The sequence below is a fragment of the Phyllostomus hastatus genome, unplaced genomic scaffold (assembly GCF_019186645.2).
Source record: "Phyllostomus hastatus isolate PE091 unplaced genomic scaffold, TTU_PhHast_1.1 phas_scaffold_21, whole genome shotgun sequence".
NCBI lineage: Eukaryota > Metazoa > Chordata > Mammalia > Chiroptera > Phyllostomidae > Phyllostomus > Phyllostomus hastatus.
The window spans coordinates 10775769-10800510 of NW_025334017.1; the positions used below are offsets into that span (position 1 = coordinate 10775769).

A 24742-nucleotide genomic window follows, 5' to 3' on the forward strand; every position below is an offset into this window, starting at 1 on the left:
TCCATAGGAGTATAACCCAAGCCCAAACTTATGGGGGTGTGACTTCCTCAATATTACACTAGAAATCCCAATTTCAACATTTAATGACCTCCTTCCTGGTTTGTCTCTAAAATATTCACCTCCTGCCTAGTACAGGAAGAGAAGTAACCTCATGAGTCAATAAGGCATATTTCACCACATTTACTAGGCTTTTGTTATATGTGTTGCTCCTTCATGGTCAACACATTTTGAAAGATTGGCTACAAGAAAAATAATTCCCAGTAATGAAAATGAGTGTTGTCTGTTTTTATAGCACAATTTCTCTAGGGAAATCCAAATGGTTTTAGGAAATGCTAGTTAGTGCTTTAGGAATTCATACGCAGGTTTGAGCTGCATATCTGCACCCTGATAGTGGGGCTGCAAAGGGCCAGCAGGAGGACAGAGATCTGCCTGACTGTGGTTCCAAAGTGACTCAGTAGCTGGGAGTTCATGGAAGCCCGAGTTCTCACTCATTCAACTCTCTGCCCTCTCCCTGGCCCAGTACCTGGCACATAATGAACACTAAATGAAAACTTGAACAAATGGATGAATGGCTGGTTCTTTAGCTTACACTTAGGGTTGGCATGTAAAAGACATGGGGAATCTATTCTTCCTCAAGGTCATTTACAAACTGTGTAATTGCTGAAGGCAAAATGCTGAAGCCTAAAGAGATTTAGCTCTGTAGCAGATATATTTTCAAGACTTGAAGATTCACAGGCCAGTTAAGCCATGCTGCAGAGGGGTAGGTGTCAGACATCTGGGTCTCTGGCTCTGTACCTGGGAGCCCTTCATTCCTCCCTCCCTGCTCTCAGTTTTGGGGGGATTTGTTTTAGTTGGACTTCAGGTGCAGAGAATTGAGGCTCTGTGCCGCTCAGTTCATGGCTTATTGTCTTCATATCTGGGGGCAAGGTCCCTCTGATTTATTTATTTCCTTTTATCCCCATTTCCCACTCCTGTTTTCTTCTCTGTAAATAACCAGTCTAACATGTTTGATGTTCCATGTACCTGTATTCTTATAAAATGTGTACTGTTTTATATGCATGTCTTTTAATTTTATAAATGGCATTGTATTTCTCTTTCCGCTTCTTACTTTTTTAAAAACAGCATTATGCTTTTAAGATCCAGTCACATGTACATTCAATCTTTCAGTTTTATCATCTGTAAAAGTGGGGTAATCATAGTGTCTACTTTATAGTCACTGTGAGGAATTAAATAAGCATAAGCAAAATGCTTAGTACAGTGTCTGGTATAAGGTAAGTGCCCTATTCCTATTATTTTATCATTAGAAAGGCAACATTGTATCAAAAGCCAAAGGCCATTCCGAGATGATGACTTCAAGGCATTGGCCATAATCATCTCATTATAGACTTACACATAATTAAAGTCAATCTCCTTTCTTCTTCACACTCATAATCCTGTTAAAATCCATGATAAATCTGGGATCCATTTATAGAAGAAAACTTTTCTCTTGGTGAAAAACTCAAAGACATTGTGAAGTAGACAATATAAACTTTTCTTTTTACTTATTTACAGTAAAGGACAAATACAACTCAGTCATTAAACCGTGAATCAGCACTCCAATGTGGTACCACACTAAGTCTTGAGTGTGTAAATAGGAGCATGTTGTTAGTACATCAGTGTGTTAATCTGTACTCATCACTGGTCAGGCCTTGATCGGAGACCTCTGTCGTGGGAACAGGCTTTCTGTCAGGGACTTTTAAGAACACATACAGGAGAAAAGGCCTGTGAATCACAGTTGGCCTTGAGCAAATGCAAACAAGCTGGCCTCACCTATCCAGGATCAGAGGACACTGAGAGGGCATGAAGAGAGAGAGATTTGAGAACCCATTTTGTTCCTGGAGGCTTGGGGGTACAATAGGAAGCAGCTGTTATTTCTTCCACTGAGAACAAGACAAGAAGAAACAGGTTTGAAGTTAAGTCAGCAGAAGGAATTTAGTGCAGATGTCAGGAAGAATTTCTTGGCAGCGACCATCAGGATTATGACCTCTAGAGTTACTGATAAAAACATTCAGCAAACATAACAAACTTTTATAAGTACTTCCTCAGATTACTAGAGGATGGTGTGTAATTGTCGTCTGCAAGGCTTCAAGATGACACTGTAAATTGGCAGGAGTCTTGAAAGTGTCCATCCCTTTTACCTGTTTATTTCACTTCTGGGATTTTACCTTAAGGAAATACATCGAAAAAGCAGTACATAAAACAGTATGGAATGTATATATTCATACATAACCCTACATACATTCATAGGGGGGAAAACTCCAGAAATCAAAAGGGTAAGGGCAGTGAATAGTGGGACCGTGGGTGATTTTCAATGCCTTCTTTATATATTCCTGCATTCCACATTTTTCTAAAGCGAGCCTGACACTTTTAATACACAATAAAATAAATAAGGAAGGAATGAATGAATTAATATGGCTCAGATAACAGCTCTTAGATCAGTTTAGTTAGCTCGTCTGGAAATGCAGGGATCAGCTCAGATCCCCATGGAGGTCTCTGATTCTGTGATTCCTACTTGACGCCAATGTCCCCCATTTGAAGAGGCCCTGAGGACAGACACTGGCACAAAATGGCCACTACATACCTGTAATCACTAAGGTGCTCTCCTGGAGAGGTAGGAGGTTCACTTCCTGCCGGTCCATCAGCTAGTGAAGTACACCAGGTCCTTGCCTCAGAGTAAAAGGGTCCTACCTTGCCAAGCAGGTGAAAGCTGTACCCAGGGTCAGGGTCACAGAGCTCTTGTGTCTCCTGTTCTGCCTGGGTTGTTGTTTCCCTCTCTGGCTCAGCTCACCACCTGCCTGGAAACATGTTCTGAGGAGCCTCTGGTGGCAGCTGACCAGGGGGTGGGGAGATGTTATTAAAGAATTCTCCTTTCTGATTGGTGAGGAACCCCTGAGGGATGGGAAATGGAGTAGCCCCTGGGGTGGGCGCTATCCTTCCCTAATTACTTCACCTCTCCCCAGGAGGGGCCTGACACCTGCCCCTTGGTCAAGTGTCCATTCCCTGCACATGTCTAATTTTGTTCCTAATCACTCAATGTCTTACAGAGCTGGCCTGGGCAGGCACCTGGCCTAGGACTGGCCCTGGACAGCTGCTGAGCTTAGGGAAAATCATACTGTAGACTCATTTTTATCCTTTAAAAATAATGTTTCCAGTTGTTGTGAGTTTGCATTGATGACGAGAGTGGCACTGAGAAGGACTGTAGTCACAAAAGGACAGTCTGAACTGTGTCAGAGGGGAGCACATTTTCCTTTGTTGCTGAGGTCTGATGGAAGATGAAGGAGCCTTTATTCCTTCTAGCCGTCTGAATGTGGCTCAGCCTGGGGCATTCCCAGTGCTCTGGATTGCAGGGCACTGGAGGGCCTTCTGGGCTATTCTAGCAGAGCCCACCATGGTTGGGGGCTACCCTTGCCTTTCCAGGCCCAGAGCTGTCCTGTTCTGGGACAGACTGGGACTGAAGAGGGGGGCTGCTGGAGGGAGTGGTGAAGTATACTGCCTCAGAGCTGTTTCCAGGCAAATGTGTTTGAGTTTCATTCTTCATCCCTAGGAAACATAACCTCCCTCTTATAGTCTTTATAAATGACACTAATTCTATGTCACTGGACCCCAAGAGAGCAGAATATTAATATTGGCCTTCCTGAGGCAGGTGGGCAGGCAGGCTGGAAATGATCTTGTTTCATATGGATACCTGTTTAAGGGAAACAGCTACAAATTGAATAATAAATATTTGATCTTGAGCATTTGCAATATCTGAAAAAATGAAAACTTTAATAAAATTCTCTAATGATTTTGCAACGAGAACCACTGTATTTCTAAAACATTGGTTTTATCCAAACAGCTCTGAGACATTGTCCATGCAGTTACAAATAGGAAGTATGACTAAAATAAGATTCATTTTAATAAGTATGCCCTAATTTTTGAGGCCATATTCTAGAGAAAATATAATATGTACTTAGAAGAGAATACCTTCTTCACAGTGTTGTTGTGATGGCTAAATTGGGATAAGAGCACATGCCAGGGGCTCAATAAGCATCACCTTGTATCATCCTCAGAGTCATCTTAGAAAGAGCACACTTATTCTAATGATGTTAATGGTCATTTAAACCACTGCAGCAACTGTAGCCTATTGTAGGTGGCATCAGAGTAAGCATATCAGGGTCTTGGTCAATTTTGATAGCAGGATGAAGCAACCCCCTGCAGAGGGAAAAAGTGAGAATGAATGGAAGCTCCATCTTTACCTAAGAGGTTTTGCGGTAAATGGAAATATTGGTAACCAGCAGAGGCTGAGCCTCTTCTGGGAAAGGTGCTGACTAACCACAGCAGATGGGAATGAATTAAACAGCTGCTCAGCTTACTGTGGTCTTATGACTTTTACTGAACCATGGGGCTCAAGTCAAGATGGGCTCACCTGGCCCTCAGCCTTCAGGGGGTTTTCCTAAGGACCTTCTAAACGATTTGGACTAGTCCAGAAAAACCCCTAGTGCCAAGAACCCCAGGGGTAAGCATTAGAATTTCCATAAATTATAACATAATTATTTTTCTAACATAAAGTAGGTAATGACAATATGGTAGAAAAAAAGCATGAGTTTGGAAGTCTTGATACCTAAGGTCATTGAATAGGGTTGTTCCACTGAACACAGTGCAGAGGCGCCTCGCAGGCTGGAGAGGGGCTGAACTCCAGCCCGTGTGCCTGGAGGCACAGCATTTTTCTAATGTGTCTGTCTCTTTTCTAGTGCAGCCTGGCAGAGACCTGGGTTCTCATCCTAGTCTGCACTCATGAGACTTCTTCCAAGTGCTTGTAATAGGCCTTTACGAGTGAGGGGTTGGGTTTGAAATACTCAGGAGAATCTTCCTACCTTGAGGTAGTTCTTTCTTTAGTATTATTAATCTATTGTATACTTTTTTTACCCTCTTTTGCTTTACTGAAGGTAATTTTGAAGTAGTGTGTATTTCAGGCGAAGCTGAGTGGGCACTTGCAGACCCAGAGCTGCAGCTCCAGACACGTGTGTGGCGAATGGAGGAATGTGGTAGAGATATGAATGGGCCTGGTAGAGCCAGTTGCTCAATGACAAGTGGTAGGGCTAAAAGCTTATCTTCATCTCTATTTTGGTCACAGAGCCTCACTCCTTACATGGTAAGAGTGGTGGTCACAACTGTCTCAGGTTTTTTTCTGTCATGGCCATGGCACATTGCCATGGGGCTGATATTGCAGGGCTAGGACATACAATTTATATCTTAGTGCTGTAGATGACCACTCTGAAACTTGCTGGGAATCAAAAGAGGCATTTTGTATGTAAAGAGGCATTTCATAGCCCATAGAATATTTGAACTATAGAGAAGAGAGACCTTAGCAACCATTCATTTTGATCCCTTAATGCAAGGGGCCCCAACCCCCAGGCTGCAGACCAGTAGCAGCTCTGGCCTATTAGGAACCAGGCTGCAAGCAAAGTTCTCCTGAGCTCTGCCTCCTGTCTCCACCCTCCACCCCCATCCTCAGTGGTGGAGTGAAGCTCCCCCTTCCCAGCCTCCCGGACCCTCCCCCACCCTCCCTGCCTTCCACAAAACTAGTCCATGATGCCAAAGAGGTTGGAAAGTCCTGCATTAATGTACAGATAAAAATAAAAAAGTGTCTTGTTGTCCTGAGGTTAAATGAGTTCTTTAATATTGCATATCCTGTTCTCGTTCTTTTCTTTTGAGCATTGAATGAAGCAGTGGCTTGGGGTATCCAGTTAAATACCTATTTCTTTGGAACAGAACAAAACAGAAACTTTTGAAAGCTAACCATTGCTAGATACAAGTCATACTTCATTCATTCATCCAATCATTCAAATCATATTTCTCATGTGAGCATTACTAGAGTTGTGAAAAGATGCATATTCGGTTGATTAGCAGTCCACATACAAATTTTTTTTCAAGTTACTTGGAAGTATGTCACTGCTGGGTATGGTGGGAATAGCAATGACCCAGGAGTTCAAAGATCTTGGCTCTAGGCCAGGCACCAAGAGTAAATGATAGTCTAGTTTGAGAAAGTGACTTAATTCTGTTGTATTTTATGTGAGTAAAATGATTGGTTTGTAGCAGTTACATCTGATATTCCATGCAATTTCAGAATTCCATAATTGATTAATTAAAATAAAGGAAAATTAGATCTAAATTAATAAAAACTTATATAGTGCCTACTATGTGACAAGTAATATAGTAAATGCTTTACAAAATAGGTAGTCATATGATGAAGATGGTGGTGATGATAATAAATAATTAAAAATATACTATTCATGGGGTAGCATTTCCCAAACTGAGCAAATGATGGTTGCTATTAAAATGATAGTAATTTTATCAAAGTTAAATATAATACAAACCATTAAAAAGACAGAATAGAAATAAAATAATACTTGGTATTCCATTTAAGCCACTAGATAAAATTATATGGCCCAAATAAGTGATGTAATCTTTGACTTGAGTGAATACACTAGCCATGACACATGGCTTCACATTAGTCTCACTGAAAAGGATTTGACTTTCACAAACTTAAATGTTCTCATACATATTAAATCATAGAAGAGAAAGCTTTTATAAAACAAAGACATTCTGCTAGTGTCACATCTTAATAAGATACTCATTATTATAAATGTTTTAAGTGCACAATTCAATTCATTTTCCTTTATTTATTTATTTATTTATTCACTTGAGGCCATGTTTATTGATTTTAGAGAGGGGGGAAGGGAGGGAGAAACATCCATGTGAGAAACATCAATTGGTTGCCTCTTATTCCCAACCAGACTGGGAACCAAACCCACAACTCAGACATGTGCCTTGACCAGGAATTGTACCCACAGTTTTCTGGTGTAGGGGACAGTGTTCCAACCAACTGAGCCACACCAGCTAGGGCCACAATTTATTTTAGAAGAATAACCCCCAAACCATCATATGTTTACAGTAAATAGCCAAGCATATGAACATCAAAGGCATGTTTCAGAAATGCAGCGGATATATGGTTGCTTGTAAGATTAGGACAGAAGGTAATACAGAGAAAGAAATGTTGAATGGGAAGCTACTAACATGCATCAGTTTGTAGCCTGCATAATAGTCTAAATCTGAAGCTAAAGGGCTGGAAATGGATGGAAATTTGGTAAGCCCAGCAATTTCCATGTCTGGACATGCTGTGTGGGCCCTAGTCCTATTACTTTGACAACTGTCAAGGCTCCACACATTTTTATTCCCTGCTGTACCTCCTCTACTCCTATTCATCCTTTGTGGCCAAATTTGGGCACCACTCCCTCTAAGAAGTTTTTCCTGAGCTAACATCACCACTCCTGGTCCTTTTCCCCTCAGATGTCCCCTGCCCAAACAAAGTGTTGGATTAAGGCCCCACCTCTACACTTCTATAAAACGTCATATAAATATTTAATATATTTCTATTATTCAGCTTACTAGTTTATAGTACATTATTGGCACATATTATTTCTCATTCATTGAACTGTGAGCTCCCTGAGAACAGGAACTATGTTTAATTCATTGTTAGGGCCCCAGAGCTTTGCACAGTGCTTGACACAAATGACATGTGTAAGAATTGTTTGTTAAATGAATGAATGGTTGAGAGGATGACAGGAATACTATACTTACTATTAAAATGGTCTGTACCATTAGATCTCCTCCATGTATTGTGACTGGTTAGAAATGTGATGAGAACTGACCATTATCCAATGGAGGCAGTGGAGTGAGGGATGTATTAGTTGCACATTTGTGAAGTATCTTCATAATCAGCAATTTGCTTTAGGTTATCCCTTTTTCCCCTCTTAGTCTGAGAATAGTAGAGAAGTTGAGTAGAAGTGAAACATGATTTTTAAAAATCTGTTCAACAGATATTTATTGGACATCTGCTCTCCAAGGTGGTAATGTGTCTTAGGCAGATTCAGATTCTATAATTTAGATATTTAAGAAATTCACACAAAGGAAGAAAGTAATATACTATATCAAAGAGAATAATGTTTACTAAAATGAAAGAATGGGTAATAAGGGTCATACAAAGGTCAGAGATGTCAGAGATAAATTGGCTGGATTCAGGAAGCACCCACTGGGCAGGAGTTCTAGGTTGGATCACCATGGCTTAAAACCTGCTCTCAGCTATAAAGGCTCTGGACCCAGACATGGTCAGGTCCAGAGAGACAGGCATACACACACACCAAGCTTACTGGAGTTTGAAAACCAAAAGGCCAATAACCAGGCCAACTGGAAAATTAATTATGATTTAAACATGGACTCAGAGTAAATGGAACTGGATGGTACTGGAGATGCTTTAGACACACAGTGCAGATGGGCAAGGCTGACTTCCCATACAGCCTTTCTTAGGAACCTAATACCAGATTCAGTATTTCCCTCTCTTACACAGTATTGGATAAATAGAGCACCTGGTGGATACAAGTATATCCCATAAGTGATAACTATTATGGAACTTCAGAGAATTAAAAGATGACATTCAGCCATAGAGATCAAGGAAAGCTTCAAGGAAGAAGTGGTATTTCAACATGTCTTTAAGATTGCTTAATGGTTGCTGCAAATTGGGAAAACACATTCTAAGCAGAGGGACAACATGAGCAAAGAAAGTGAGTGATTCATTTTTGCTGGACACAGGCATAATATGTGATGGAGAAGAGCAGAATATTGTGAAGGAAAGCTAGATTCAGGCCATGAAGGGGGTTGAATGCTAGTAGTAAAGTTAAAATGTTATTCTTTGGGCAATGGGGAGTCATAACAGAGAGAAAGCACTGAACCTAGGAGAATGAATTTGCTAGCAGTGATGTTAGTTAGCTTGAAGGAGGTATCCCAGATGCAGAGCCATTGGAAGCTTCAGAATCTACATGGCAGGACTGAAACTAGAACAGTAGCATATAGGTGATGCAGAGAGAGACTGAGAGTACAAACCAGGAAGTACCATAGTTTTTTTTCTTACACATATACACATACACACACATACACTCATCCCAAAGCAAAATATAAACCTATAAGCTATATAACCAATACGTAATTTAAAACAAAACCTGTCCTAATTTATATGAAATTCTCCATTTATAAAGAACAGAAGATTGAAAAATCATTGATCCATTTAGCCAATTTAACTGATTTTTGATTGTCCAAATACAAATTTGATAAAAGAGGGATTTTCAAAGTATCCATACAGTGGGAATCTATAAGTAAATGACAGCTTAAGGGAAAAGAAAAAAAATCCTAGATAAATAAATTTTCTTATTTCCCAAAATGTTCAGGTGATTTCTCCAAACAGACATCCTTTCAAACACTTTCTAACATTAGCTAACCCAACTAACAGGAATGCTGCAAAAAACAGAAACAGGAACTTTGTGAGAAGTTTGATTACTTGTATGGCATCCTGGAGGAGAGGAAGAATGAGATGACCCAAGTCATTACTCGAACCCAAGGAGAGAAACTGGAACATGTCCGTGCCCTGATCAAAAAGTATTCTGATCACTTGGAGAATGTATCAAAGTTGGTTGAGTCGGGAATCCAGTTCATGGATGAGCCAGAAATGGCAGTATTTCTGCAGGTAAGTCTCCTTTTGACACCAGAGGAAGCTGACCAAACAGGTGGGTGCTGGAGAAGTAGTTGTCATCGTATTTTTGTTACTTTATATGCAACCTCATCTGATCCATTTTACCAACTAAAATATAAGTCCATTATGTGCCTATCTTCCATCTGTTTAAACAAGTCCATGCGCATATATTTAAGGGCCCACAACATTGCTTAAATATAAGAGGATTCTGGCATAAATAAGCAGTTGTTTATGGCACTTAAAACTAAGCCACAAAATTTTCAGAGTCAGCAAAGGAAAGAATTAAGTCTCAAACATCATCTTTGATCAAAAAATTTAAGTAGGTTTGTCTTTTGTTTGCTTTCACAGAATGCCAAAACCCTTTTACAAAAGTAAGTAATTTTCATTTTATAGAAAAATGCATATTTTTCATTTTCACCCAGGGCTATCGAACTGTAAACCATGACAGTAAGTGGCAACTTGTCTTTGTTGCAGAATTTCTGAAGCATCGAAGGCATTTCAGATGGAGAAAATAGAGCATGGTTATGAGAACATGAACCACTTCACAGTCAACCTTAATAGAGAAGAAAAAATCATACGTGAAATTGATTTTTACAGAGGTTTGTTATTCTTGTGACCATTTGGCCCAAACTGCAGGTGTATTGAAAGCTGCAGAAGAGTTCAGTGAGAGGAAATGTGGATTCAGAATCACTTTCAGAATGGATGGTGACAATTTTATGAGGATTGTAATCTAATGTGAAGCTCTATTTCATTACAAAATCAACAGTTTGTCAACAGTTTGTTGACAGTGTTTGTTTAGTCTTGCATATCACAGTGCCCATTGTAATGTCATTATTGGGTATTTGACTCTGGGTAGTCAAATACTTAATAACTGATGGTGATAACAAAATCTCAATTTCAGCCCTATAGAAGGTGTTAGCCACAATGAAGTAAAATGTCATCAGGTACAAAGTTAAGGATGAGATAAAAATAAAACATAGAAGACATCAGAGGGCAAGAATAGTAGCAAGTCACAGAATAAGTCACAACCTGGAATAAAAACTTAGTCCATGTGGCCAGATGTACTCTGTGAGTTATAAACACATTCCTACCATGTGGCTCAGAAATCCCACTCCTGGAAATTTATCCTGATGAAATCATTGACAAGAAGAAAATAACCTTGAAGCTGACCAAATCTTTGATGGCTTGATCCACCCTAGCACATCTAGGTGATGAGACACCTCCGCTGGACCACTACTAATGCCACGAAGGTGGATTACTGTCCATAGATATAACTTTAAAAGCAAATCTTCAGGATAGATCTTTTTATAAATTACTTAATATTATCTCCCCTTAATATTGCCTGAGGGAATAATATTAACCTTAGAGAAAGAGTCATGGCAGTTATTGTGGCAAAAGTCAGCATTTACTGAAAAAAGCAGGTAAGAAATTAAAATAAGACAAGGTTTTTGTATGTTTTCTCAGATAAGGAAGAGAGCTGTGTTTCTATTTGATTTGATGGAGATAAATAAGTGTCAATCCTAGCCCTTCAGGAGGCTGCAGCTGTGACAGAGTGTGATAAAAATGTGAACAGATTCTGGGCAAAGGTCAGAGGGATGGTGCATGGTAGTGATGAGGACTATGCATCCTAGTGGGGAGGGGAGAAAGGAAGATGGTGATGATTTGTGTCCCCTTCACAGTTGTCTTGTCTACATTTAACTAGAAGTGCAAAACTCCAGCATGGCATACTTGGGCCATAGTCAAGTATCTGTTAAAGATGATTTCTCTAGCCTTGGCCATTAATTGTTTTCATGGCTGCACTAGTAATTGTAATGATTTAAAAATACATTACCTTACCAGAAGAGGAAGAGGAAGAAGAAGAAGGAGAAGAAGGAGAGGGAGAAGAAGGAGGCGGAGGAGAAGGAGAGGGACAGGGAGAAGGAGAGGGACAGGGAGAAGGAGAAGGAGTAAAATTGGAAGAGGTAGAAAATGTTCAAACAGAGCCATCAGGAGAAGATGAAAGTCCGGAGAAAGCCTTGGAACCCTCTCAGCTGGCCTCAGAGCTCCAGGCTGCCCCAGCCACTCTTCCTATTTCCTCTCCAGAGCCACCTCCAGCCCTGCCACCTGCTGCTGATGCCCCGGTGACACAGGTAACCATTCAGGAGTTCTTTCCTACAGGACTTGCAGGTGTGCTTCTTTGCCCAACTGCCTAAACAATTTATTCCACCCTAAGGAGAAGATAACCATGTGCCAGACATCTGTATGTAGAAGACAAAAGATTTCAGGGCAGTCACAATGTTAGGGAGAAAAGTCCCTGTAGGTGATTCAACGGATTCATTGTTGTTACAACTGATTGTTAACATTTGGTTTAACATGATTTTCCACCAACATCACCCTCAGATTGGAGGCAATCTTTGTCTGGAAATTGTATGTGTGTGTGACATGTTCATAGAGCACCAAAATTGTGAAGATTAGGTCTGCTCAATATAGATACAGGGTAAAGAGTGAGGAATAAATAATATAGAGTGAAAAATAAAAATGATTATACTTTTAAACTTTGCATTTTCTGTAGATTATAATGGAAGTGAATAGAGAAGCCATGCTAGTTTATGTCCCTCTTGCTTACCCTGAAATATATCTATATCTTTCAGTCAGTGGGGAAATATGAAGCTTAATTTTCTATGTATCTTTCATATGATGAGATTAAATAGTGACAGGATTGTTTAAAATTTTTCTAAGGAAGTTAGCTTATCCTGGATGCAGTACCCGATTGGCTGACCTTATATTTCTAAGAATTTACAGTCCAGTTTTCAAACCTCTGTTCTGACTGCGTGCCACTTTCAGCAGACAGATCCCAACCTGTTGAGTCTGTGAACAGTGCAGACTCATCACAGAAGAGCCCTGTATTTGTACCTGCTTTCAAAGAGAATTGAAATTACCTACAGAAACAAAACCGCAGAAGGAGAACTCAGGGATGAAAGTATATTCTATGCTCTGCCTCCATAGGAAACCAGGCTAAAATACTATTTTAATAGTTCCTAGAATCTTGAAAATCTAGGTATACCAATTGCACTGAAATTGGAAGAGGGGTGGTAACTAAATGAAAATAAGATCAATGCTTGGTTTTAGGAAAGAGGTTTTTAGGGGCCCACATTTTTGAAAAATTAATTGCAGTCAATAGTTTCACCTTTCTCCCATATCTGATATTTTGTAAGTAACTTTCATTTTAGGATTCCATTGTCTGCCTGGCCAGGTTATTCTCTGGTGAAAAACAAGCCCACAAAAGAAGAGGGGCACTTGCGAGGCTACGAAGAAGAGCACTGTTATCATTCCTTCCCTTAGCACTTGCCAAGGGTGGAATGAACTAAAACATGCACTAAATCAGGCACTACACACAGAGCTCACAGTTGTCAAACCCAAAGGGAACTAAAATCGACTGCTTTATTTCTTCTTCTTTTTCTCTTTTTACTTTTGAATGTATCTGTCCTGATTAAGGGGGAGGTTATATCCACTGGCTCTCAGCAGACCACGGAGTCTGAAACTCCAGTCTCTGCATCAACGGACACTGCGGATCCCTTGTTTTACCCTAGTTGGTATAAAGGCCAAACCCGGAAAGCTACCACCAACCCACCTTCCACCCCAGTGAGCGAAGGTCTGGGGCACATAGGGCCTCCAGGTTCTGAGGATTCGAATGTGCAGAAGGCAGAAGTGGCAGAAGCCGCAGCCAGTGAGAGGGCAGCAGTGAGTGGTAAGGCAACTAGTTCACCTGCAGCTACTTCTCAGGTTAGTGTTGATGCTGTTGTGTCTGAATGCTTCCCTGTGCCGCCCAGGGTCCTGCTAGAATCATAGCAAGAAAGAAGGGCTTCCAAAGGGGCAAATAGAAGCTGTGGCCTTGGGAAAATCTCAGGAACAACTCAGCCTCAATGCTGACTTATTGTTTATGCCTTATATTGACCTGTTTTTCTAAGCCTTACATAAAACAAAACAAACAAACAAAACACAATTTGACCACTCTGCGCATGAGTGGTGACCTCACACCCGGCTTCCCAGGGGAGGGAGCTCTAGAGGTCCTGGCCCTTCCGCATGCAGTTGAGGGCTGCTTTGTCTGCAGTGACTGGCTGGTGTCCCTGTTCCCCTTTGCAAGGCCACTTATCCTTGTTCAGCCTCTTCTATGTCCTCCTTGGGCTTCCAAAGACTAATGACCTGCTTTTATGCCCGTCCCAGCAAACCCCAAGGAGCACGTTTGAATTGAGTTCTAAGCCTGCTCTGAAAAATAACCGGTGATTCATGGATTCTGGGAGTGTGCTGGCTATGTCTAGACAAAGATAGTCTTGGCTTGATTAAACCAGTGCTTCCTAAGCATGTGCTCCTGGGAGCAAAAATGCACAGGTTTTCTTCCATCGGATTTTTAAAAGGGACACTATCTTGATTTTTTTTTTCTCCTTCTTAAAATGAAAGTTTGAGATCCATGTCTTCTTAACACTGGGTTAGATGTTTGCATGGCTCAAAGAGTCTATAGAAGAAATCTTCTGCAGTTTCTTCACAAGGAAGAATGTTCATGGTTACTCCATATCTGTGAGCATTCTTAAATGATGTGTGGGTGTGAGTGTTGCCCAGACAAGGGGCTGTCAAATACATACTCTGTAGTTCCATGCTCCTGGGTCATCAGGTGATTAGAGACAATATTTCAAAAATCAGAAAATAACATATTATCTTGACTGTACTTGTTCAAGTGAACCTCCATTTCATGAGATTTTAAAAAAAGGAAATGCTTTTTTTTGAAAATTAAAAGTAACAGGATTTGTGCCATATATTTATTTTCACAGATGAAAATGATGAAAATAATTGTTTGTTTTGAGGAAAGTTTTTGAGGTGGATTTTGGGTTTAAAAAATGGAGTAGACTTTGACTACTTTTAGAAAGTTTATGGGAAGTCTTACATCTTTAGTGGGGAAGAGCTGTTTTCTGAAAAAATCCTGTAAGGGGCACTAAATAGGGCTCTGAACCAAAATGAAAAGTCCACCTAAATGATGTTGGAAAATTTTTTTGTGATAATGTCAGTGAAGCTTTCTTCTTGTTTCTCACAGGAGTTAGCAATCTGCCTAGCACTTTTGGCTTTTCTTATACTTCACTACATCTGGAGTCAAATTCAGTGCTTGATTTTTACTTTAATGGGTAGGAAAAATTTTCTTTTCCCTTGACTAACATCTCATGTAGTTTCCTTGATCATGTTCCTCTTCTGTGGGCCCAGAGATAAATTTCTCCCCAAACTTGAGCCTCAGCCACCTAAAAAGAACAAAGTTCCTAGACAATACTGTGGCCTCAAGCTCCCACAATGCAATCACCTCAAGGCACTTTCCTGAGGAGAAATGCTTGGTTATCTAATCCTGCATGGAGAGGAATCCTGACTCAGAAGTGACTCGAGGGCAATTATTCAGTAATCCAGTAACAATGGACCCTCCAGAATGGCCATTAGGGGAGACCAGTTTCAAAAGGTCCATGCTACTGTGAGAATCCAACTGCTCTTAAAATAGAGGGAGGTGCAGCAAAAGACACTCCAGGGTTTCCATAGAATAAGTAGAAGCATTTCATCTGCTTACACCAGAGGAGCCCAGGAAGTGGCCACATGACTCCTGTTGGAGTTACCCAGGCAGTTCCTGGTCTGGTGGACTGGTAGCCTAGGTGACTTCTCAGTTGACTTCAAAGAGTCTCAGTCTTTGAACCGTGAGAATCTACAGTGTCTTTCCTGGGAGAGGGGGGTCCCTGAGAGAAAGGGGCCCTGGGTACAGCAACACCAGGGGGACTGCAGCCAGGTGAAATCTGAATGAGTAAAGAACCAGAGACCAATGTTCACTTACCAGCCATAAAGAATTGGAACCAAAGAAAAGCCATAAAGCCAACAAATAGCATGTTATTTTTGAGACAACTTTCTCAAGTCAAGCCTTTTCTTGATTTCTGTTATGAGGTTTGCTTAGGGACTGACAACTTACTCTTTTAATAGCTTTTTGAATATTATCAGTTTAATTAATATTTAAAGATTCAAACCCCACGTACTTTTAGTAAATGACCCTGCTGGACCTGAGAGCCAGCTTCCTGTGCCTGTAGCTCAGAAGCAATTCAGGGTGACTGGTGCTGAAAGGCCTCCACTATTTCTGGCTCATTGACTTTTCCCTGAGTTGACACTGACTCTTTCTAGAAGCTCCCATCATACCATTTTTTGTTTTTGTTTTTGTTTTTGGCCTCATTAGCTGTCTGCTCAGCAAAGGCAGTGGAATCTTCATGGAGCTCTGTCATGTCTTTACCTGTGTGTGAGTGGGGCCTGCCCCCAATGTCTAATAGTCAGTCACAAACTTGTACCCCTAGAATGTTCTGAGTGTCCTTATAGTGTGCTCAGGTGCTTAACTCCTCCTCCTGTTATTATTTATGTTAAAGAGAAGTGGGAGGAAGTACTGGCCATGGACTCAGTGGGGCAAATGGGGAGAGAGAAAACTCCATGCTTTATTGAAATAATCTAATGAGGATCTGAATAATTGTCTGAAGAGTCCAGCTTACTTTCTGAGAATTCAGGTTTGGGGACTGGTTGCCATATATCCTTGTAATACTTCTCTGAGGCTGCAAGGGGAGAGTCATGCTTCTTGTCTGCCATCCACTGAGCCCATGTCATGTACACTGCCATTATTCATGCGCCTGTCTGGTGAGATGAGGGTGAGGCAAGTGGGGACGAGGTGCAGTAGGGTGAATTGACATTCAGTTTTGCAAAGAACCTTGCTTGTGTAGTTCTTGGCATTTGAAAAAGGGCCTTTCACATAGAGCAGGAAATCTGTTTATGATGGAGTACCACTCTGATCTGTGAAAAGAGAAATGGACAGATGAATAGAGATCCCACCATAGTGTAAGATTTCCTGGCCTCTGAATTTTTTTTGCTGGCCTGATTTACCTTCACCACCATAGAACCCAACTTACTAAGTTAGTATTTATCCAATGCAAGGTTAGCTTTTTGGAATCCCATACTTCATCATTAGTCTTTCCCTGAACATTTAGACTGTGATACAAAGTTCTCCATGCTTTGCTGGCAGTCTGACCTCTCTTTACTGGTCCCATGTCAGGGAATGAGGTTGCTTTAGAAACTCAGAAGCATCTCAGGCTCACTTGCTCATCTGTAAACTCACTTCAGACCTCATCAACAGAACTGCAAATCTTTTAAGAAGACCAGAGTTCTATTTCCAGGTGCTTTCCTCATTGCCATTCATCTGCCCTTGCTTTTTCTGCTTGTAAGTTCATGCAGCGCCTACTTTATCTGTACTTTCTCTCTTCACCTAATCACATAGGTAGTTTATGTGTTAGAAGCTGGTCATGGCAAAAGGTAGACATCAACTCTTTCCACCACTAGTAAATGGGGACTCATCTTTTTAAAAAAGATTTTATTCATTAATATTTTTAGAGAGAGGGGGAAGGAGGGAGAAAGAGAGGGAAAGAAACATCAGTGTGTGGCTGTCTGTCGTGTACCCACTACTGGGGACCTGGCCTGCAACCCAGGCATGTGCCCTGACGAGTAATGGAACTAACTGGTGACCCTTCATTTTGTAGGCCAGCACTCAATCCACTGAGCCACACCAGCCAGGGTGGGACTCTGCTTTTTGACAGGTCAGAAGAGCATTGTTGCTTCCCCTACCCTCATTCTCAAAGAAAAACTCATTTCTCAACAAGATTTGAATTCAGCCCTATATCAAATTGGATCACATGGAAGGCCCTGGTTCCTATTTGTCCTTCTGCAGGATGCACTTTGAACCCAATCACACTTCATTCCTCCCAGAAAACCTCCTAAAAGAAGTCATAGGTCAAACTATGCAAAGGCTCTCTACATAAACAGGTCTTTAGCTACAAAACTGCCCTCTAAGTTTCCACCTTTCCAGGTCATAACTGTTATATGCTCAGTCAATGCAAAGAGAGTTTGGTGGAAATGACATTTCACCTGTGTCATGCATTAATTTTTTAATTCATTTTGAAAAAACTACACCAGTCCATAGTCAACCTTGGAACACAGGGCATTAATAAAGTGGGGAGAAGGACTCTGTGTGACAGGTCAGCTTCTCTTGGAAAGCAATATTGGAAAGTGAGCCTTATCTCCTGGGGATGCTTGGTCATCTGCTGCCCTTCCTCTACCTACACTACTTACATGTAAAGTACACCTGGGTGTTAACACCGGGACTCCCTTCACCCCTGGCCCCACCCTCATGGGCAATTGGGTATTTTGGGGGTGAATATGAATGGCATTTAGATTTTCTGGAAGTGGAAGCAGATATAAGCCCCTCCCTGTTCCCCTTTCTCCCTTCCCTGTGAGATTTAGTGGTCTTGTGTGCAAGAATTTGCCCAAATCATTTAATGGGAACTGTTCAGGTAACAAAGATTTCCAGAAAAATGTCTTCCTATTTGGTAGATTACCTTGGCAGCTGCCCTGGCTGATACTTGAGGTGGACTGTGGCAGCTGGTTCAAGGTTAGAAGACCACCCCGCCATCTCACCTCCTACACACACACACACACACACACACCCTCCACAAAGAGCCAATTTTTTTTTACTTTGGAGATAGGGACTTTGACATTAAGATGTCTGCAATTTCTGCTGCTATAAAGAATCATAGGTCATATATTTTACCAGAGCATGAAGTTTTAATTGTATAAGACCCTAAAAGCTTTATCATATTATAGCTATTTGTTGTTTTCAACAGTATAATATCCACTTTTCACATTCTAACCTTCAAGCCTGAAAATAGACCAATAAGTTGGGCAGAAATTCTGCCCAGTCTTGGGGCACTGGAAAGATTAATGAAATTAGAAGAAAAGATTTAGGTCCTAGTCATCTTGCTTTCACACCTGACTCTGAGTGTTTAATTTCTTTGAGCCTCTGTTTTCTCACCAGGAAAATAAAGCAACTACTCATTGAGAAGGTTCATCTATTTATACAACATAAGAGAGTAAAACATCTAGTACTAAAGATTTTATAAACTGTTTCAGGATGTTTTCATTGGGAGGATTATGGATTTAGGACTAATGCAAATCATTATGAGTGACAATGTAACCATAAATTCTCAGTGAAATGGATAGTTCATTTCATTTTCTAAAATACATTTCTTTTTTTATGTTTTTTAAATTCTCACCCAAGAATTTTTTTTCAATGCTTTTAGAGATAAGAAGGGAGAGAAAAATCAATGTGAGAGAAAAATATCAACTGGTTGCCTCTCATATGTGCATGGATGGGATGGACAGGGAATCATACACACCTGGACTGGGGGAACAAATCTACAATGCCCAGACCGGGGAATGAACCCACAGTGCAGGCATGTGCCCTGACCGAGAACTGAACCTCAGTCTTTCGGTTAAGGGACCATGCTCCAACTGAGTCACACTGGCCACAGTCCAAAATATATGTCTTATCTTGAAGGTCTTATATAAATTCCCATTCCCCCAAATCCTCCTAGTCATCCATTTAACTGAATGTTTACCCAGCTGTTACTACTTTAGATAGAGTTTTGATAAACTGCTGAAAATCCATGATGACTCAACACTGAAGTCCACTTAAAGGTGCTTATGGAGCTCATTGTCTAGTAGAGCAAAGACAGAAGATACACATTAGAGACAGTCACACAATATTAGATGAATGAAAAGATGAAAGATATGTGATTTTTAAATTTACCTATTTTAAGTGTACGTTTCAAGAACTTTTTACAAATATGTATCATTGTATAGCCACTACCACAATTAAGATATAGAATATTTCTGTCACTCCAAAAAGTGCCACCATGTGTCTTTGCAGTCAATCCCCTCCCTGCATCCCAGTTTATGTTTTGCTTGTCATTATAGTTTTTGCCAGTTGTAGAAGATCATATAAATGGAAAGATGCATTCTGTAGACTTTTGTGACTGGTCTCTTTCACTTAGCATGATGCTTTTGAGATTCACTCATTGCATTTATCAGTAGCTCATTTCTTTTTATCCTTAGTAGTATTCCATTGTAGTTTTGTATTCCATTAGCAGTTTTGGCTATTTTATAAATAAAGCTGCTGTGAACATTCACATATAGGTCTTTGTGAATGTGGTTTTTTTTATTTCTCTTGAGTAAATATTTAGGAGTGAAATTGCTGGATTACATGGAAAATTCATCATTAATTTCATAAGAAACTGTCAAACTCTTTCATAGTGGCTATTAAATTTTGTGTTTCCATGAGCAGTGTAAGAAAGTTCTAGTTACTCCATATCCTAGCCAGAAATTTGCATTGTGTTCACCTTTTACATTTTTGCTGTTCTAATAAATGTGTATGGTATCTTCTTGTAGTTTTAATTTGCATTTTTCATGTACCTCTTAGTCATTTTTATATTTACTTTGATAAAATATCTGTTTCTATATTTTACTGACTTTATTGGATTATTTATCACCTTAGAGAGTTATAAAGATTTTTATGTATTTTGAATAAAACTTCCTTATCAGACACGTTTTGCAAATATTTTCTCCAAGTATACAGTTTGCGTTTCATTTTCTTAACAATGTATTTTGAAGAGCAAACATTTTTCAGTTTTAATGAAATCCAATTTGTCATTTTTTTCTTTGTGATTTATACTTTTTGGGTCCTATTTAAGAAATCTTTGCTTAACTCAAAATCAAAATATTTTCTGCTATTTTTTATAGTTTTAGCTCTTAAATTAGATCTAAGATCACTTTAAGTTAATTTTGTATATGTGAGGTAAGAATATAGGTTTTTCATTTTTGTGTGTTTGTTGGTTTTCCATATATTCATTTGTCCCAGCACTATTTGTTTAAAAAAAATTATCCTTCCCTCAGAGAATTATCTTGATGGCTATGGAAATTCAAATGACTGTAATGTGTGGGTCTACTTCTTGACTCTATTTTGTAGCATTGATCTGTATGTTTGTCCCTCTACTAATATCACACTGTCTTCATTATTATAGCCTTATAATGGTCTCCAGAATAGGTAATGTAATTCCTTCACTCTATTGGTTTTATTTGACTTTATGGGGTTTTTTGGTCCACTTACTGTTGTATTCATTTTTTCTCTTTATTATTTTCATCTGTATACTGACTTTGGGTTTCATCTTCTTTTCTCTTTCTAATTTATTAGGTTTAAAGCTTGGATTATGGGTTTAAAATCTTTCTTTTTTCTAATAAAATACATTTACTGCTATAAATTTCCTTCTAGTCACTACTTAGACCATCCCACAAGATTTGATATGTTGTATTTTTATTTAATTCAAAATGTTTTCTAATTTATTGTGTTGCTGCTTCTTTGACCTTTGGCTATATAGATAAGTAGTGTTTAATTTCTAGATATTGTGAGATTTTCTAGATATCTTTCTGTTTAATTTCTGGTTTGATTCTGTTGTGAAGAAAAAATATTCTTTATATTATTCCAATCATTTTGAATTTATTAAGATTTGTTTAATGGCCAAAAATATGATCTAACTTGGTGAATGTTTCATGTGCAACTGAAAACATTGTATGTTCTGTTGTTGTTAGGTAGAGTGTTCTACAAATACCAGTTAGGTCAGTTGACTTACAGTGTTGTTCAAGTCTGTTATAATTTTACTGATTTTCAATTTACTTGTTTTATCAGTTGCTGAGAGGGAAATTTTGAGATCTCTGACTATAATTGTGGACTTTTCTATTTACCCTTTAAGTCATATCAGTTTTGAAATTCTGTTTAGGTGCATTCACATTTAGCATTGCTATATTTTCCTGAAAAGTTTATCCCAAGATGAGTGTTAAACAAGATAACTTCTTTTCTATCTTTCTTCTTTTTATGTCTGCCCACTTAAATGGAAACAAAGAGGGTCCTCATTCACATATACTATCTTTTAAGGTAGCTAAGAAAAGACAGGGTGAAGGTGGGAAGGAGCCTGGAGGAGGAAGGTGCTGACATTCCTTATGGCATTCCAAATGGCTGGTCTAAATCCAACAAGCCTGTCCCCCTCTTCCTCCTCCAACCATGCACAAGACCAAATATAGCAAAGGCTATATTTCCTGATGCTTTTAAGTAACTAGGCTGAACTTTACAATCTGGTGATTAGTTGCCAGTGATCCGTGGGGCCCTATTTTTAGTTTTGATGTACACTGCTTTATGAACTAATATCTCTGTCCATTTTCATGACAAACCTATGCCCTAGTTAACTCCTTGTCATGTCTAAACTAGTTTCCACAGGGGTTACCCTGTCATGGGAAAGGATTTCCAGCACTGGGCTTGTTCTCTTGGTGGAGAAGGTCCAAGGGTCTCAATCCACGAGGTGCAGTTGTCCCTTCTCCTGTCCTGAGTGTTTCTATATAGCATATCATGAACTCAGAGACAGAATTTGAGGAACAGTGTGGATCATCCACACCTGTGAGTTCTTCACTCTAAAATAGCAGAAGGACATGAAGGTCAAGGCCATTGTGGAAAAATATCGCACACACAAAAAATACTAGTCCATGGCCATCTTAATTCTCAACTCAGGACATTATAAAGGTACTTCTCGAGGAAAATGATTAAAAAAAAAGAAAGAAAGGAAGGAAGGAAGGAAAGAAAAAGACCTGTGGTTTAAATGGTTAAGAAGATAGGCTGGAGCTAGCAAAGATTCTTTTCTCTTCTCAAAGCCCAGGGTTTATTTCCTAGGCTCTCAGAAATGAATACATGTGTCCTCAGACCTGAGACCTTATCAATATTCTCATCATCCCAAGATTCAGTCCCCTTGAAAATATTCATATTTTCTTAAACCAGGATGAACAATAGGCCAAAGCAGGCTAGGGGAGCCCTGAGTCTCCACAAGTTGTCACACACAAAAAAGATAAAATCATTTTCATGCAAATAACATTTGAGACCAAATCAGTCACTCTGATTTGAAAGGCAAATACCAATTCCAGCTGCCACCAGAGACTGAGAGGTGAGAGTACCGAAAGCTAGAGGCTAGAAGGCTTCTTTTCTTTTTTCTTTTTTCTCTTTTCTTTCTTTATTTTTTAAATCCTCACCTGAATATATGTTTATTGATTTTAGAGAGAGAGGAAAGGAGAGAGAAAAAACATCAACTTGTTGCCTCTGATACAGGTCCCAACTGGAGATCAAACCCACAACCTACCTACATCCCCTAACCTGGAATCCAACCAGCAACATTTTGGTGTAGGCAATGATGCTCCAGCCAACCCAACTGGCCAGGGTGGAAGCCTTCTTTTCTGAGCAAGATTAATTTCATAAGGTATTATAAGACATTTTAAAAAATAAAGTAGGAGACCAAAAACATAATTTCCCACAAGGGTGACTATAGGTCCTGTGGTTATTGAAATGACCTATTTAATTTTCCAAAAGAAATGGAAATGAATGAAACTCTATCTATGTTCTCTAAATTTGATTGAGGGATTAAGGGTGTCAAATTATTTTCTAACAGAAATTCCTACTGAGAGCGATTGCTGTATTTTACAAATTAGGAGATTCAATCTTATAAATCACTGATATGCCCCATGTCCTGACTATGCTGGAATTTCAACTTAGTAAAAATAGAGAGAAAACTGATCAGTGGTTAGGACTAGCCTGCATTTACTGATTAACATTATCCAGACTTAATAATCCTGGAAATTATAAGAAGGTACAATAATGAAATGCAGTCATTTTTACATAGAAAAATTGTAGAGCAGGGTGAGTTTTTTCTTAAACATGTAAACATTAGTGAGATCATTACATTAACATTATTAATGCTTTCTCATTTGTATCCTACAACTGAAAATTTCTTTTTCTGGGCTCCCCCCACAACCCCTCAATGGGAAAGTGACATCCTAATAATTGTCAGTTTGAGGGCTTTTCTAGAAGGGAAAAAAATTGTACAAAAACTGTAGACTATATTTCTTAGTATTAAATAGCATTCCTAGTAAATGTCACTTTAATAGGAAGTTAAATGGATATATCCACTTTAAGGAAGAAAATACAATGTAAATTGTGTGTGAGCAATGTAATGAATTCATTTCCCTGGCAACCTGTGAAAACAGTTCTGTGAAAACAGTAGCTCGAGCACCAGGGAGAGGTCTCTGGGGGAAGTTATGACAGCTAGTTGAATTTTGCTTCCTGTGTTTTCAAATTGCTTATTGTTCTCATTTAACCTAAGGCCTATGACAATGCTGTATATGCCTTGGACTTTTTTCTGTCTTCACGTATCTCAGTGAGTTCCATGAAATGTCTTTGTCCCCACTGCAGCCCACAAAGTGAAGAATTAATCCACCATCATGTTAATGCATCTAAAAAGCCAATTCCACATAGCAATGGTTGTAACTAATGTGTGTATATTGCTTTATCATTTACATAGTCTTTCATAGAGATTCTGTCACATAAATCTTCCAACAAGCCTGTACAAAAGGAATTGTTAAACTTCCCCATTTCATATTGAGGGATTTTAGAAGATGAGTGATTTGCTCAAGATCACAGAGTAGCTGGAGCTTGGTGCCCAGTGATCTCTTGTCTTTCCCTATGGAGTGTGTGTGTGCAGTAAATGAAGGCCAAGCCCACATCTAGGAAGAGTGAATCCCCACTTCTCTGGAGCTCATGTGACAGAAGCAAAAATAATGTGACCAAGGGTTCCCTTGCTTTGACTCACTATTCATGACACAATAGCACAGCTTCCACAAGGCAGAGAGGTCATTTCTAGCCTCCACTGCTTGCAGGGATGTGGCTGTCCATTGCAAATGATAGCATTCCTATGCCGTAGTTACACCCCATGCTGCTGACCAACCTTCCTCTCTGTCTGACTTCCAGGGGAGGAATTGGCAATTCCCTGAGTCTCATCTGCTCAACAGCAACAGCTGCTGCTTTTCTCTTTGGGTTTGTGATCACTATTAACAATTCTCAGCACTTTATCCTTAGAATCACTTGGAGCAAGTTCTTCAGCCTTTTTGAGTTTTTCCTTCTGTAAATCAGGCATAATAGTACTATCGCCCTCCCATAGCTCTTGAGAACCTGCCTGTCAAGGCAAAGAAGCCCTTGACTATGAGGAATTAATTATGTAAGTAGCAGTTCTTTCTAATTCAGTTCTCCTGTCAGAAACAGTGAGGACACACAACTATTCTACACAGGACACACAGTCGTCATGTTCATATCTGAGAAAACAGCTGGTTTTAAATTTTTGCTTCCCCACCTGACCC

At 39.6% G+C, this 24742-nt stretch overlaps 1 protein-coding gene across 5 annotated transcripts in view; it reads left to right on the forward strand.

Moving 5' to 3' along the window:
* Positions 1-24742, forward strand: part of TRIM55 (tripartite motif containing 55) — a 38432-nt gene that overhangs the window by 8370 nt on the left and 5320 nt on the right. Inside the window, exons 5-10 of one of the 5 annotated variants that reach the window (XM_045861417.1) lie at positions 9362-9595; positions 9950-9972; positions 10076-10200; positions 11441-11730; positions 13076-13363; positions 14667-14754. In XM_045861417.1, coding sequence (XP_045717373.1) covers positions 9362-9595; positions 9950-9972; positions 10076-10200; positions 11441-11730; positions 13076-13363; positions 14667-14754 — 1048 coding nt within the window. The remainder of the gene's footprint in view (positions 1-9361; positions 9596-9949; positions 9973-10075; positions 10201-11440; positions 11731-13075; positions 13364-14666; positions 14755-24742) is intronic. The other 4 variants (XM_045861416.1, XM_045861418.1, XM_045861419.1 and 1 more) reach the window with 4 other exon arrangements.